The 15,664-nt window shown below is 37.7% G+C and overlaps 1 protein-coding gene and 1 pseudogene across 1 annotated transcript; one reads left to right on the top strand and one right to left on the bottom strand.

The window, feature by feature from the left end:
* Positions 1 to 6,276: 6,276 nt before the first annotated feature.
* LOC140976745 (protein FAR1-RELATED SEQUENCE 9-like) lies at positions 6,277 to 9,012 on the top strand (annotated as a pseudogene).
* Positions 9,013 to 9,621: 609 nt separating this feature from the next.
* Positions 9,622 to 15,355, bottom strand: LOC140973207 (peptidyl serine alpha-galactosyltransferase-like). The gene is made up of 8 exons (XM_073435836.1): positions 15,016 to 15,355; positions 14,769 to 14,939; positions 14,371 to 14,614; positions 13,740 to 13,940; positions 12,764 to 13,239; positions 11,303 to 11,467; positions 10,936 to 11,179; positions 9,622 to 10,751 (listed from the first exon to the last, which is right to left on the bottom strand). Exons 1-8 carry the CDS (start codon positions 15,312 to 15,314, stop codon positions 9,924 to 9,926), a joined length of 2,628 nt encoding a protein of 875 aa, XP_073291937.1. The 5' UTR covers positions 15,315 to 15,355; the 3' UTR covers positions 9,622 to 9,923.
* Between the last annotated feature and the right edge of the window lie 309 nt (positions 15,356 to 15,664).

Raw genomic sequence — 15,664 nt, 5'->3', positions numbered from 1 at the left:
TACATTTGGTGATTCCTTAAGGTTAGTAACACAATCTCTAAATATTGTGCATGCTCTTTAAGGCTACGAAAGTATACCAGTATGTCATCAATAAAGACAATGACAAACTTGTCAAGATACTCTTGGAATACTCGGTTCATCAAATTCATAAACACTGCTGGAGCATTCGTCAAACCAAACGGCATCAATAGAAACTCGTAATGCCCATACTTTGTTCGAAATGCAGTCTTAGGGATATCACATTGATGAACTCGAAGTTGATGATACGCAGACCGTAAATCGATATTCGAGTACACTGAAGTCCCTTGCAGTTGATCAAACAAATCATCGATCCGTGGTAACAGATATTTATTCTTGATTGTTACTCTGTTCAACTGTCGATAATCTATGCAAAGTCGCATAGACCCATCCTTCTTTTTAACGAACAACACTGGTGCTCCCCAAGGAGACACACTGGGTCTAATGTACCCCTTGTCAAGAAGATCGTGTAACTGTTGTTTCAAATCTTTCATCTCCATTGGTGCCAATATATAAGGTGATCTGGAGATAGGTGCAGTTCCTGGTACCAACTCTATCTCTGCTTCCACTTCCCTCCTCGAAGGAAATCCAGGAATTTCATCGAGAAAAACATCAGGAAATTCGTCGACAACTGGAATGTTATTCACGTCTATTACATCTTTCGATACGTCAACAGCATAAATGAGGTATCCTTCTCGTCCTTTCGCTAAAGCCCGTTGTGCCTTTACAGCAGACACTACTTGCATTGGAGAATGAGCTACCCCACCGAAGAAGAACCAATTCTCGTCTCCTTCTGGACGAAACTGAACGAGACGTTGATAACAATCTACCGCAATTGAAACAAGCACATGTTACTCTTCGACAATTATCTGTTTGGTGATCGCCTCCGCAGTGGCCACATTGCATCTTTTTCCTACCAAAGCTGTGCACCCATCCAGAACCGGAAGAAGAAAAAGATACAGACTTCTTGAAAGACTGACCCTTCAGTCCCAAGGAACTAGAACTTTTGCTAGCTTGCATAGACTTCCTCCTAGCAATACTGATCTCGGCTTGATGACAATGATTCATAAATCCTTCGTACAAAGTAGGGTCGTCATAGACAGAAACCCGATAAAAAATCTCCTGGTTCAAACCATTCAAAAAGTGAGAATATTTTGCTGCAGAATTCTAACTGATGTGAGGAGCGTACGACAACAGATCTGTAAAACGCTTTTGGTAATCCTCAATGCTCGAATCTCCTTGCTTAATGGTCAACAGTTTCATCTCCTTCGCCTGACGAAGAACTGACGAAAAGTGATGATTGATGAAGGCCTGACGAAAAATATTCCCAACGAATCCACCCATGTTGCTGAACTAGAATGGCATAAACAAGTTTCCACCATTTCCGAGCTTTTCCTTGGATCATGAAATCGGCTACCTCCATCATGATCTTAGTGACGCCTTCCATCACGATCTCTATGACGATGTTCTCGGCCAGCCTCATCGTTGCCATAATGGCCATGTCCCATACTTCCGTGACTGCTTCCATCTCTTGACATCTGAAAAAAAAAAAACCAAAATCAACCTCTAAATCCTCAAAATAGAATTACTAATGTCCCAAAAATATTTGCATGCTCTGATACCACTAAATGTAGTGCCCTTACCGTAACCACTACTAAACAGACAAATAAGCAAGTAGCATTAAAACTTAATAATAACAATTAAACAGCGGAAACCAAATAACTTAATCATCTTACATCTCAAACGAAAACAGAACAAATAATAGCAGTCTTAAACATTAATACAACCATATCGAAAACATAATTCTGAACGAGAAACCGATAAATCACATAAAACCTCAACTAGATCACCACTGAAAACCTAACTGCTCTAGCCACTGCCTTGGTTGTTTGAACCGTCCAACCTAAGACCCGTCCCGTGGAATGGGGTGCCCAAGATGAAAACAAGGACGTGAGCGAAAATCGCCCAATACGAAAATGTACGAGTATACAAACTGATATGATGCATGCGAAATGCAATATGCTCGAATATCAAGGATCAAGTCAAGAATCTCGCGCGCAGTCTAGAGGAGCATGAGTGTGTAGTATCTGATTTGACCTAGGCATGTTTTGGCTCCCACACTCATCATTAAGATGTGGACCTATAATCCAGGTCATCATAGCCCGCGGGTCTTGTCGGACGCTGTAACTCTCGATGCCCCATCGTCCACAATACAAAATATGGCTGAGCGACCCCAACAAACGAGGTATATCTCAAAAGATATCAGGTTCAACATGATATGTCATGCATAATATGCCAAAGCAGTAAAACATGTATCATACAAAAGATAAATAGGCAGCATATAAGTGTGTATAATACACTTGAAAATCTCAGTCAGTACATCACGTACCTCACTAAAACAATATGACAGAAAGCTCTAAACCTAGACAATAGCAACATAATGAAATCACTATCAAACCAGATCCTGAATTACCAAACATGCTACAAAGTTCTCCCTAATGATCCTTAAATCACTATTTAAGCCTTTAGGATTATACATGCGTCTGTCGTCAGCCCGCTGATGATGTCTCGATCTCAGTTCACTGACCCCTACTCGAGTCGACGCTAGCTCCGAAACTTCTCAACACCAAAGTGCCCTAGAAACTGACTAGAAAACTAAGGTATAAGGCTAGAACTCTCTCTGAAAGACGCATTGTAGGAAACAAAAGAAATCAGCTTCCGTTTATAGGCTACATCCGGACTATTTCAGAAAATTCGAATCCATCTTATCTGTCACGTGTCAGAATCTCATTTGTCTAGTTGGATTTCTCGGGATAATGTAATCTGAAGTAGATCGGGTTGTCCATTTTAAATTTGGTGGATCCCAACAGCTTGATCTGGAATTATCAATTCCTTAATATTACTTAATTAACAACTCTTTAATTATCTCTTAATTTGCACTTCATTCAAAATAAGGATTCGGGTCATTACAATCCTCAAGTTGGTCTAAATGTGATGACAAAGGTTCAAAAATTCTATTTTGAACAATCATAGTGTTTTTAAAAGTACCACAAATGTAAAAGACAGTTGTTGCTTCTAGCATAAATGTTAGCAAAACTTTCAAACTAAAATTTGAAATTATAATAGTACTGGAATCCACGATCTAACAGCATATCACTGAAGCTCAAGATCTAATGTCAATGAACAAGTTAAACTCAATTTGAAAAAAATACACCCAAAATATTCTATCTTGGCTTCTGGTCCTCCACAAAAATCAAAAGTCTAGTAATATATCGTTGGCTTTAAACGAGCTTTAAACGAAGTGATGTTGATGAAATTTTTTTTATTCAAAGGTTAAAGCATGATATTTTGATTTGTCAAGTATATGTGGATGAAATAATTTTTGGTGCTTCTTCACAAAAGCATGTGGATAATTTTGTTGAATGCATGTCTTCGCGAATGATCATGATAGGTGAATTAAGTTTTTTTCTTGAATTTCAAATTAAACAGTTGCATTATGATATTTTTCTGTGTCAATCCAAGTTTACAAAGATTTTGATCAAAAAAATTTCAAATGAGAACACTAAACACATGAAAACTCACATGGGGTATAGTGAAAAGTTGTCTAGATATGATATTGTCGAAGCTGTTGACAATACTTTGTACTGTAGCATCATTGATAATCTTTTTTACTTAGTGTTAGTCGCCCTGGTATAATGTTCAGTATTTTTTTATATGTTAGATATCAAGCTAATCCTAAGATCACTCATCAAAAGGCTGTCAAGCGGATTCTGAGTTATATTCCAGGGACTATTGAGCTAGGTTTGTGGTGCACCAAAGAAACAAATATCAATTTGGTGGGATTTAGTGACGTTGATTAAGCTGGTTACCTAGATGATAGGAAGAGTACGAGTGAAGGTTTTTTGTATCTAGGAAATAATCTGGTGTCATGGTACAGTAGAAAACAAAATTGTGTGTCTTTGTCTACTGTTGAATCTGAATATGTGGCATCTGGTGCTTGTTGTTCACGACTTTTATGGATGAATCAAATGATTGAGGATTGTTTTTTTCATAGTGAGACCTTGATTGTTTACTCTGATACTCAAGTATTATTGATATTTCAAAAAATCCAGTGCAACACTCTCGAACAAAATACATTGACATTAGGCATCATTTTATTCGATATTTGGTTGAGAATGATATAATTCGAGTGGAATTTGTTGTAACCGAGAACCAACTGACTGATATTTTCACAAAACCATTGAATTTCGAGAGATTTTCCAACTTTCGGAAGTCTCTTAGCTTGTTTGCATAATAATCACTCACACGTGTTATCGTGGGTGTTGGAACACCTCTGACAACACCTTAAATTCATGTACTTTTGTAGGATGCTAGATATATTGCATATATCATTCATCCAGTTTCGTCTAAAGTCTGTACAGTGATGGCTATCTCTTGGTGGACTCTCAGTTGGTGTTCGAACTTCAAATCAAGTACTGAAGAGTGGTTTATGCTCAATCTAAGCCATCAAGTAGTTGAGGATTTTCGTGTATTTCATGATACTGTCCAATGTGAAAAAGTGAATTGAAAATTTTGAGCAAAATGAGAAAACATTAAAAAAATAAAAATAATAATATATATTTTGGAATAAAATTGAAAAAACTACCTATAAGTCCTATGAAAATCGTTGTTCTAGTGTGAGAGCAACCACTTCTAAGTCAAAATACAGATGAAAAAAGCTACTTAGAGGAGTCCATTGATGACCGTTCTTCTAGTGTGAGAACTACCATTTCTGAATCAAAAGAAAAATCATGAAAGTCACACTTTCTAATTATATCATACTTGAGGCATAATTAAGACATGTATTATGGTTGATTTGTGAACTTGTCTTACTCAGTGGGATATCAGCTTTTAACCTATTACATTTGAAGAAAATCTAATCTTCTTGATTTTGAATTTTTAAGTTGACATGGCGTTAAGGATGTTTTCTCTATTTAAAGGATTGCAACGGTTCAAATATATTTTACCGTCGAGTGGAGGAGTAAATTGTGATTAGGGAATTGAGCTTGTTTTGGGATATTGTTACTGTTAATAAAACCTGCACATTTTGTTAAAAGCTGAAGGACTATAACTATGAGAGTTTTGTTACCGTTGGGAGTAAGAGTATTTATGTTTTCACTGTTGAATATGCAATTCATCATTATTAGTTGCTCTTACATCTCTTCTCAAACATTTTATGTTCTCATTTTTATCTATGTGCAAAATCTTTTTGATCGTAGGTTTCATCTGTTATTTCGACTTAAATTTTTCAGAAGGATGGAACAGGATATGACCTTTTGGACATTCGAATTGAAGTGACAGCTAGTGCCGATGTTTCACCCCGTGTGACAACACCGCCTATAGAATCTCTTACTGATAATCTTCTTCAGATGGTTGCGGTCGCTGAGGACCCAATTCCGCTTGAATTCATTGCCTCTAAAGAGTCGGGTAATGAAATAAAAGTTGACAATCCACCGGATTTTGAAGAGCTGAATCGTGTCTTCCATGTTCCTTCGCAACCAAGACGATCAAAGCGTCAGGCAGGTATGACCTTGATTTCTTCCCATCCAAGAAGTTTCAAGCATCTTCCTCCACTGCAAATCTTTTGGACCCTAATTTCTCATTTGGAGATGACTCGAATTATGAGGATTATGAGTTGGTCGGAAGACCAAAACCTACTGTTACAGCGAAGAACACAACATCACCTACTACTACTGTTCAATCATCTTCTCTAAAACACCAAAGGATGTTGCATGACCAAGCGATCCTGTTGATTCTACTGACAATGAACAATCTTTGGTTGAGTTTCTTTCTCACTTAAAAGAAGAAAAAGCTGCAAAAAAAAGCACCTCTGATGATAACGAGCCCGATGAGGAGATGCTACAAGAATTTGATAACAGTCGCGCTGAATTTTTTGACAGTTCCTCTTCTAAATCTGATACTGAGTCTGAGAAACATACTGATGATGATGAATTAGAAGCTAGTGCTGGTGATAAAAGTGAGTTTATTGATGAAGTAGCTGATGTTGCTGTCGATGTTGAGGCTTATGTTGCCAACACCGACAACAACTTTGACTCTGTGGACTATAATGTGCGCAAGTCATTCTCCACAAAGTTCTATTCTGAAGCTACTTTAGCTTTGTGGACATTGTACATCAATAGAGAATTTATTGAAGAAAAAAATATTGATGTGGAGTCTTATGGACTGTAGAATCTGAGTGCATTCTTCAAAAATTGAGGAATGTTTGCTATTGTGAGCACTGTGACTCTCTATGCTAGAAGACATGTTCTGGAATTTTACTGCAGTCTTCTATCCAGTGTTGGAGATGAAAGATTAGTGAAGTTTGGCAGGTTGTTTGTCCGTGACATGATTTTTAACTTTTATCCCGAAGTGATAAATGCTTTCTATAACCTTCCAGAGAAGAAGACGAGAAAGTTACACCTGATTTCAATGTCGTTGTTGATGTTCTCACTGGCGGACTAATCAAAGTTTTTCCAGATCATCCCAAAAAGTTGTCAGCTGCAAACTTGACTTCATTTTATTATGTTTTGCATAAGACTACAATCATAAATTGGAATCCCTCAACCAACACTACAGTGGTTACTAAACCACAAGCCATTGTTCTCTACATGATTGGTATAGTAGTACCACTTTCAATTTTGGTCAGATGGTATTCAATATTGTTCTACAGTTTGCAGATGGAGGATTCAACTCCACTAAGCTACATTTTCCTTCCTTGATCTATGGGATTTTGAAATCCCAAGGATTTTTCGAGGATATAAATGAAGATCTGTATGATGTGGGTGACCAACTAAAGATTGCACCTGCGTATTTCAAGGGAAACAAGAAGGTTGATCTTCCCTGGCTTGAGCCTGGTGTTGTCCAGGATGTTGGCAACATGGGTACTTCAACATATTGAACCAAACCATATGAAGCTAAATCTATTTTGGGGGAAAAACCTTCTGAGTACGTTATGTTCTGTACCTCCCATATCTAAGCTCAAATAGATTTTGGTCGACAACAAATTCATACTGCACGAGAAGTTATTGCATTCTATGAAGCTCAAGTGGCTGAGTATGAGTTGTTGTTGGAAGTTGGTGTTCATTCATTTGCTGAACAAAAGGGGGGAGTAGAAGTAGAAGCTGCTGTTGATGCAAGAATGAATGAATCTGATGTTGCTCTTGATCCGTAGTCTGTTTGATTTTTCTTTTATTGTGTTATCTCTAAGTTTTTAGTTATGCTTGCTTAGTTATCTTGTTCTGATAATGAATTTTTTTAGTGTTCTAATTTACGTGGATATATGTTATAATACTTGCACACAATACTTAAAATTTACACTATCTAAATATTTTCTGTAATTTTATGTTAAACAAATCACCTTCAATACCTCTTTCCGATCGTAGGCTATGGAAAGAAAGACGAGAGATGTCTCAAAGTGAAGAGACCTCGAAAGGAAACTAGAGTTGGGTGCATGGCGCAATTAGTCATTTCACGTCAGGCTGATGGAAGGTACCGTGCCACCCACTTTGAAGAACACCATAATCCCGAACTTGTGCCTGCATGTAAAGTACGCCTGCTAAGATCACAGAAGAGGTCGTCACAAACATCAGAACACTGTGCATCGGAGTGTTCTTGCATGCAACCAAACTCACTCACTGATTTGATATTAACTGGAGTAGGGGCTTCAGACATATCTAGTTGTGATCCCTTGGATCATGAGATGATTCTTACATCAAAACATGCGTGGAACGTAAAGCGAGAAGAAGCGGAAAGTATTCACTGGTACTTTCAGACCAAGAAATTGAAGGAGCCTTCGTTTTCTTTCAGTATACAGCTTGATGCAGAAGAGCAAATGACTAATTTCATTTGGGCTGATGAGAAAATGATGGTGGGCTATGGTGTTTTTGGCGAGGTGGTTTGCTTGATACAACCTACTGTTTGAACCGACATCAGCAGCCTTTAGTGATATTTTTAGGAACAAATGATCACTGGCAGGTGCTGGTTTTTGGTGCTGCATTTCTATATGATAATACAATGCAGTCTTTTAGGTGGCTATTCCGAAATTTCATTAAATTAATGTCCTGAAGAAAACCTAAAACCATACTCACTGTTCAAGATTCTGTCATTTTGAAGCAATCGTGTCCGAGCTTCCTGATTTTCACCACTGCTTGTGCACATGGCAAGTATACCAGAACACACTCAAACAACTTAGTGAAGTATAGTAGCCAACTCAGATTCTTTTGCAAGCGATTTGTGTGGTTAATTGCTTCTTTAATCCTGACAGAAGATTTTATTAGTTCTTGGAAAGGTTTGCTGGATACCTACGGTCTCTGGGAAAATGAATGGGTGCGCCGAAAATTCGAATTACATGAGAAGTGGGGTTTATCCTATGGTAAGCATGTCTTTTCAGCTGACATAGAAACTGTGTTACTATCCGGGGATCCTATTACCAGCTTGAGAACATACCTGAAACCCGAATCACACGTTCTCCAATATGTCAAGCATTTCGGTAGAGTGATGAACGACTGGCGTTACAAAGAATTGGAAGCTAATTATGATATGGGTCAGCGGGTGCCTAAACTGATGGGAGACATCATAATGCTGAAGCAGTTGAGGGACCTACACACCGATAATTTTTGAAATGTTTCATCGAGAATATGAGAATTTTCTAAATCTTGTGATTAATCAATGTGTCGACTCTGTGTCCTCGGTGGAGTATAGAGTCTGTTCATATGGTCAGGTTCAAGGATATGAGGTTTTATACACCGCGGATTATGATTCAGTTGTCTGCAGTTGCGTGAAGTTTCAGATGGAAGGGATTTTGTGTAGCCATGCATTGAAAGTTCTTGACTGCAGGAATGTGAAGATAGTTCCAAGTCAATATGTTTTGAAGCGATGGACCAGAGATGCAAGGGCTTAAATGAGCTCTTTTCAGTTGTAGGCGAAGTACTTGATAGTGTTTATATTCAGGGTTAATTCCAGTCGATCCAGGATTTTTGGGGGCCCCGAAATTTGGATATTTAAGAAATAATAAATATATAATTTTTTTTCATCGGGTCTTAAATGGTGTTCCGACTGAATATATTGCAGTAAATTTGAGGATTGCATTTATATGTCTTAAAAAATAATAAAGTAATGAGATGTTTCTTCCTTGTCCTGTTTTCCACAGCAACTGGATTATTCCACCACGTCTCCTTTACTCACCAGCATCCACCCAAATGATGATCGCAGATCAATTTTCGTAGATCACCACCATCATCATCACTATCTCCACCTTCAGCTTCTTGGGTATTTTTCGCCACCTCAAGGAAAAGCCTGAAGTGTGTTTTGATGGGTGGATTTTAAGTCGTGGATTTCAAATCCAGCTGATTACTTTGATGGGTCACTTTTAACTTTTAGGCTAACCGAATCGGAATTGAAAAAATAGCGTTTTTTCTCATTTCTGAGTTACCAATATATGTGCTAAACAAGTCTTCTGAGGAAAATCTTGATGTTACGATACAAACCATAGAAGAATATCGCACAACGTTTGCAGAAATAGTACAATAAGACCACAGATGCTTGAATTGGTAGTTCAAAACAAGATACAAGAAAGTAAGAGATGCATCCATATAATAACCAAGACAAGAAGAAAATTTGACGTATATAAGCTTTTTTATTGTTCACTGATTCTGTCAAGCTCTTTAACTGTCTAGAATTGGAGGAGAAACGATCAGAAACAGTTCAAATAGCTGCCAAAAGATTCGTGCTTGAATCTTGACAGGCTTCATCTCAAATATTCAGCACGGAATGGATATGTAAGAAATGTAAGGCTCCAAATGTAGGAATTTTTATGGCTTTTCCTTTTTACAATAGTTAAGAATATCGGAGATACTTATAATGTTCATTCATATACCATAATCTTGACTAAGAGAGGTTCTTCTCTTGGACTTCAAAGTTTTACCTCTTTTTTTATACCCTCTGCGACTGAAAATCACCATTGACATCACTGCCACAAAACCAAAGATTGAGAATGCCCACAAGCCAATTATCCAAAATCTCATGGAAGTGAATGTTTGGCTGGTCTCTGCTGGTGGTGATACTCCCTGAGATTCATTGTTCAGCTCGGAAGTATGTCCAAGGGAATCAATTCCATCAATTTTTTCAAATTTCCTCGAAGCTGAAATTTCATTGGTGGATTTGTGACTTGTGAAGGGTAACAAAGGGCGATTAGGAGTCCCTCGAGTTTGTGTGGTCGACGAATCAGGATCAGTGGCTTGACGAGATGGGTTGGTTGACAAATCGAGATCAGGGGTCTCATGTCTCAGGTTGGTTGAGGAATCAGAACTGGGGATCTTCCGAGTCAGTGTGTTTGAGGAATCAGGATCAGGAATCTTATGAACGGGTGCAGACAAGGAGATGGGATCAGCGCATCTCCTTCTCTTGTGATGATGTTTTAGAGCATCATTCAAAGTTTTAACACACTCAATGCTTAGCAAGTCCCGTTGGAACAAATTTTCATCTGATCGATCCAGAACTGACGAATCAGGAGGATCAGGAAACCGAGCCCAACACTTCTCAACCACATCTGCATGTCTCCAGTTAGCTTTATCAAAGCTCCAATTACCAACCTTAAAATCCAAGCCATAATGAAGAACTCTATAATTGACACCAGGTGCAGGGACATATCCGGGATATATCAAAATCTCATTGCTTATAACATGTCGCAAATTCAACTGCAGCCAGAAATATGAATATATTGTATTAAGAATTTCATAACTAGATTTGTTACACTTTGAGCAAGCAAAATCTCATGCATCACATTTGGCAAGGCCTGATATCATCCATTTTTAATTCTGCCAAATAAAACGATGCAAAAAGACTGATAATATGATAAAAATGAAACAGAAACATAAGTACCTCTGCTGCCGCAAAGGAGTAACCGTACATCTCACTGATCCAACCAGCTTCGTATATATCTCCAGTGAATTTTCTTGACCAGTGGCCCATATCTGCTCGAACTTCCTCGGTTTTATGAAGCCAAAGCAAAGCAAATTTCCTTAGGTCCCCCATATGCATTATGATTACACCTCCAACCTTGCTGCAAGCTTCAGGGTGGCGAGTATGAATCCTTGCAAGCTCATTGTCACAGCCAATTAGGTAACTGGCATAGCATATTGAAAAGTCAAATGATAAAGTAATATCATAACAATTTCTGTAGGAAATTTGCTAACGAAGATGTATTCCCACACCAAATTGTTTAAGCAAAACGAAAAATCTTTCGTACTTATAGGGAGCGGAAACAGGTTGTCCCCGTGCAGCATTGAACTCCCATGGCGTAATTGGTCCTTTCATTATCATATCAGCATCCAGGATAACTATGTATTCCGCGTCAGTCTTTACATGGTTGAGCCAATGAACAACTGCAGCTGGTTTATTAATTGCCGGATACCTATCACAGCACAAATTATAATCAGGTGTCACTAAATATTTTTCAGTATGGCATGCAGGGATTGGGTCCGTTCTTTTAGATATTTGGAGATACCAAGATAAATCTTTTTCAAAAAAACTGTATGCGATTATTGCATGTAAACACATGGAGGTTAATCTTTCTAATAGGTAACTATGGTTGACTAATGGAGGAAAAAAAATCACTGGGAAGAAGATAATCACGTGTAAAAAAAATTTCAAGAGAGGATCTCAGCAAAGATCAAGGAAAACTCACTTTTAACTGGAGTTCAAAATAGTCATTTGGGAGTAATTTTGGTACCTTGAAAGAGGATTGTAAGAAGTATTCTCATGATGTGATCAATAGAGTCAAAATGCACTGAAATTTGATACCAACAGAACCATTTTCGCCTCACAGAGAACCTCATATTATTCTGCCTTATTATGTCAGCAAATTGATTCACCTCATCCCATTTTTCCAAACACCAAAACTACTACTTAAAGATCTTCCTACTCCTTTCATGGTTATTAACACCAGAAAAAGAAGAGAAATGATTAGATATGGTTAACTTAAAATATGACTAATAAATAGTTACTATTAAAGAAAAAGAACCATCAACAAATATATGATATATGAATCTAATGTTTTCAAGAATCATTTCAATAATTCCCAGATCACCATCAACCAACTAAATCCATGCCCACATAAACAATAAAGGAAAAAGCTCGGGATTTGTGATAAGTTCCTCAGGTTAACAGAAAATAATAAAAACCAGAGCTTAAATTATTTCAGTTTCTTGCCCTTCCTTTTTATTGCAGGATAGTTTCAAACTATAGATTGTGACAGAAAAGAAAAACATAAAAAATGTATGTGTTCCGAGTAATCCTCTCGTTTGAGGTAGGAGGGCAAGTGTGGGGAGATGGAACTATTTCTTAAACCACGGATGCTAGGAAAATATTGTCCACTGAGTAGAATACAGAATTGAAAAATACAATAAATGAGGCTGGTTCGCTGAAGAAAGTTCAAGGAAGCACAGAAACTTAGATGGGTGATAGTTCTTAACCTTTTATAGTTTATGTCTAGAGGTGGAGTTGAGAATGTTCTCTCCATATGTCTTGTCCTATATCCCCAATCAAAGAATGTGGCACAAAAGCAAACGTCACTCATTTATATGTTACATACAGTTTGAGAATGACAATTTTTGTTCTCTTTTATCCATAACAATTGTCACTACTTGTCAATGTGCAAGATTATATCGTAAGGTTGTGATCATATTCAGCAAAAGTAGAAAAAAATTACCAATCCCCTGTTAACGGATGTCGGCTCATCGATGGAACATAGTGTGTGTGAGCTAAATCATGCCCCTTATATTGCTTCAAGTCCTCTTCTGTACAACTTAGTAGCCTTGTAATGTTTCCTGGCTGACCACTCAGGTGAAAACTATGAAGAAGCCCCACAGTCTGCCAATCAAAGTAAGGAGAACATTCTGTCGAAAAAATGGTATGGATTTTTGGATATGTCTTTCCAGATTCATTGGCATCCTGCTTCTGTGCATTCACTTCCATGGTTTGAAGACTTTTTGGAGTCAATAGTTTTGGACGAGTAAGATCTGAAAATGTTTTGCTCCGTAAGAAACTCAAGTATTTTGACTGTGTGGGCTTGGGGCAACCATAAGCTGAATGTTGCAACAATAGACCTTCATTTATCATATTTATACATTCTAAATTGAGGTATAGTTCCCGTCTTTTGTTTGGATCTCTTTCCAAATCTCTCACCTGTAGGAAAGGCCAGGCCATACCAATTTGAAATTCAAACGTTTCATTAAACAATTCAACTTTGTGTTCAATACCAATCACTCTTAAAAGTCAACAATAAATGCTGGAGAAAAATAAGGCATAGAGAATAATTTGCACCAAGAATTTTCATTATGTATCCCATCTCCATTGAGTAACCATTTTCCAGAGTTAACAGATAAAGAAGAATAAAACTGTAACTCTCACTTGCCTGATTAGCATGAGAGAATTCCCACTTCTATCCAAATGGTAGGGCACACAATGGATGGTGACAAACACTATCTACCAGTAATTTTTTAGCACAAACAACATTCCAAACCTAATACATTGATTCCAGAATACATTCTTGAAACTCTAACTAGTGTTGAAAGGAAAATATTCATAGATGCATCAAGAAACTCTATATTTGTAAATTAAGTAGCTCCACGCATTTTTGTCACTCGAAAGAAAGGTTGCTGCAAGAAATCGGGTTATCAATTTACCTCTCTTGGATAAGGAGGCTCGGGAAAGAGACGCCCACAATCATATACAATGTTGTCTTCATGGTGATCTAACTTACTGAACGACCAATTTCCAATGCTAAAAGGTATCCCATAGTGCAAAAGAATGGGCTCAATGCCCTCTCCAGGATCATAGCCTGGATAAATCATCAGGTTATCGTTTATCTTGTGGCGGAGTCCCACCTGTCAAAAGCAAAAATCATAGTTATGAATGTCTCTATTTTTACTTCAGTGGTGCCGGGGGAAGGGGATAAGGACAGAATTATGTGTCTTTTTCTGGTTAATATAATTGTGTATGACATTTACAGAAAGATATAGCAACTGGAAGCTGAAGATGTTAGACAACACTACTATGTTAGTTAACAGTCATGCTTTGAATTTTCAACATGCTATCTTACGAATTGTCTTTAGAAGTTCGATAACTTTTAATTAGATTATTTCGTCATTCTCTTAAATTTAATATATTTTTAGTAGCAAGGTTGCATCACTTCTCCCATCCAATCTTGTTACTTCAAAATAAGCTTACTGGTGGTGTTGCAAGAAAAATTAGAAAATCTAACAGAAGGACGAAATATTGGATAACTTATGATAAAGTTAGTGCAAAAAAGGTTACCTCTGCAGCCCCAAAGGAGTATCCATACATTTCACTAATCCACCCTGCTCCATAAATATCACCAGTATAATTAGTTCCCCAATGAGCCGTATCTCCCCGTACTTCTTCGGTTTTTGATAACCACATGGGTGCCAAAGCCCGAAGATCATCTATATGCATGGCTAAAAGCCCGCCGACCTTGTCACAGAGTTCAGGATGCTTTGTGTGCAATTTAGCCAGAAGATTATCACATCCAACCAAGTATCTGGCCAATACACCGCTTCTTTTTATGAAAAACTTTTTAAGGAAAGGTGGTAAAAGAAAAGGGTCGTACCAAAAGAAACAATCCCATGCATCCCCTCATATTATTTGGTGGAAAAACACGAGTAACCTATCAGTTTGATGGCTTGTATTATTACCCATAATATGCAGCAACTGGGCGGCCTTTTTCTGCTCCTAGGTCCCAGGGAACAATTGGACCTCGAATGATCATATCTGCGTCTAGAATTACCACCCAATCAACATTCTGGGCATCCTTGCTATGTTTAAGCCAATGCAATATCCCGGCTGGTTTATTAATGGCTGGATACCTGGGGAAAAATGAAGCATGAAATAGATAATTTGGAAAAAGGAAAAGTGATATCCGAGTGATGAAGAAAAGCTGACCAGTCACCAGTCTTGGGATGCCTACTCATGGATGGAACCTCAAGAGTTGGCGCCAAATCCATTCCCCTGTAAGTTTTCTTCTCCTCGTCAGTGCAGCTAAGCAGCCGGGTGATGGGGCCGGGCTGGTGTGACTTACGGTAGCTATGCATGAGGCCCACAGTCTGCCAATCGAAATAGTTCTGGCACTCCACCGAGAAAAGCGTGTGCATCCTAAACGGCGCCTCTTGATCCCGCTGGATCTCAGCTCGCCCCACCAGCAGGACCGCCAACAACACCGCCGTTAATATTTCCACTCCCATTGATTACAATGACTATCCCAATGTTACATCTAATTATTATCTGAATCCGGAGGATGTATACCCGACAAAATCTCGTTGACCTTTTTTTAATAAAAAAATTACCATATTTTTTAAAATTACTGAAATTATCGTAGCTAAATATGATTATTCATAAAAAGAAAATATCTCTCTAATTATAAAATAATAATAATCTCTAAACTTTTATTTTAAAATAATATCTTTTATATAAACATATATTGTAAAGATAATTGAGAGTCCACCTAACTAAGTGCCCATAATCCACGTCAACTTTCCATAAATTCATTATTATTGACAACCTAACTTACTTATTAAATTCGTCGAATTATATT

This window comes from Primulina huaijiensis, chromosome 1, assembly GCF_012295235.1.
Source record: "Primulina huaijiensis isolate GDHJ02 chromosome 1, ASM1229523v2, whole genome shotgun sequence".
In the NCBI taxonomy this organism is placed as follows: Eukaryota; Viridiplantae; Streptophyta; class Magnoliopsida; order Lamiales; family Gesneriaceae; genus Primulina; species Primulina huaijiensis.
This window is presented reverse-complemented; position numbering and strand designations above follow the sequence as displayed.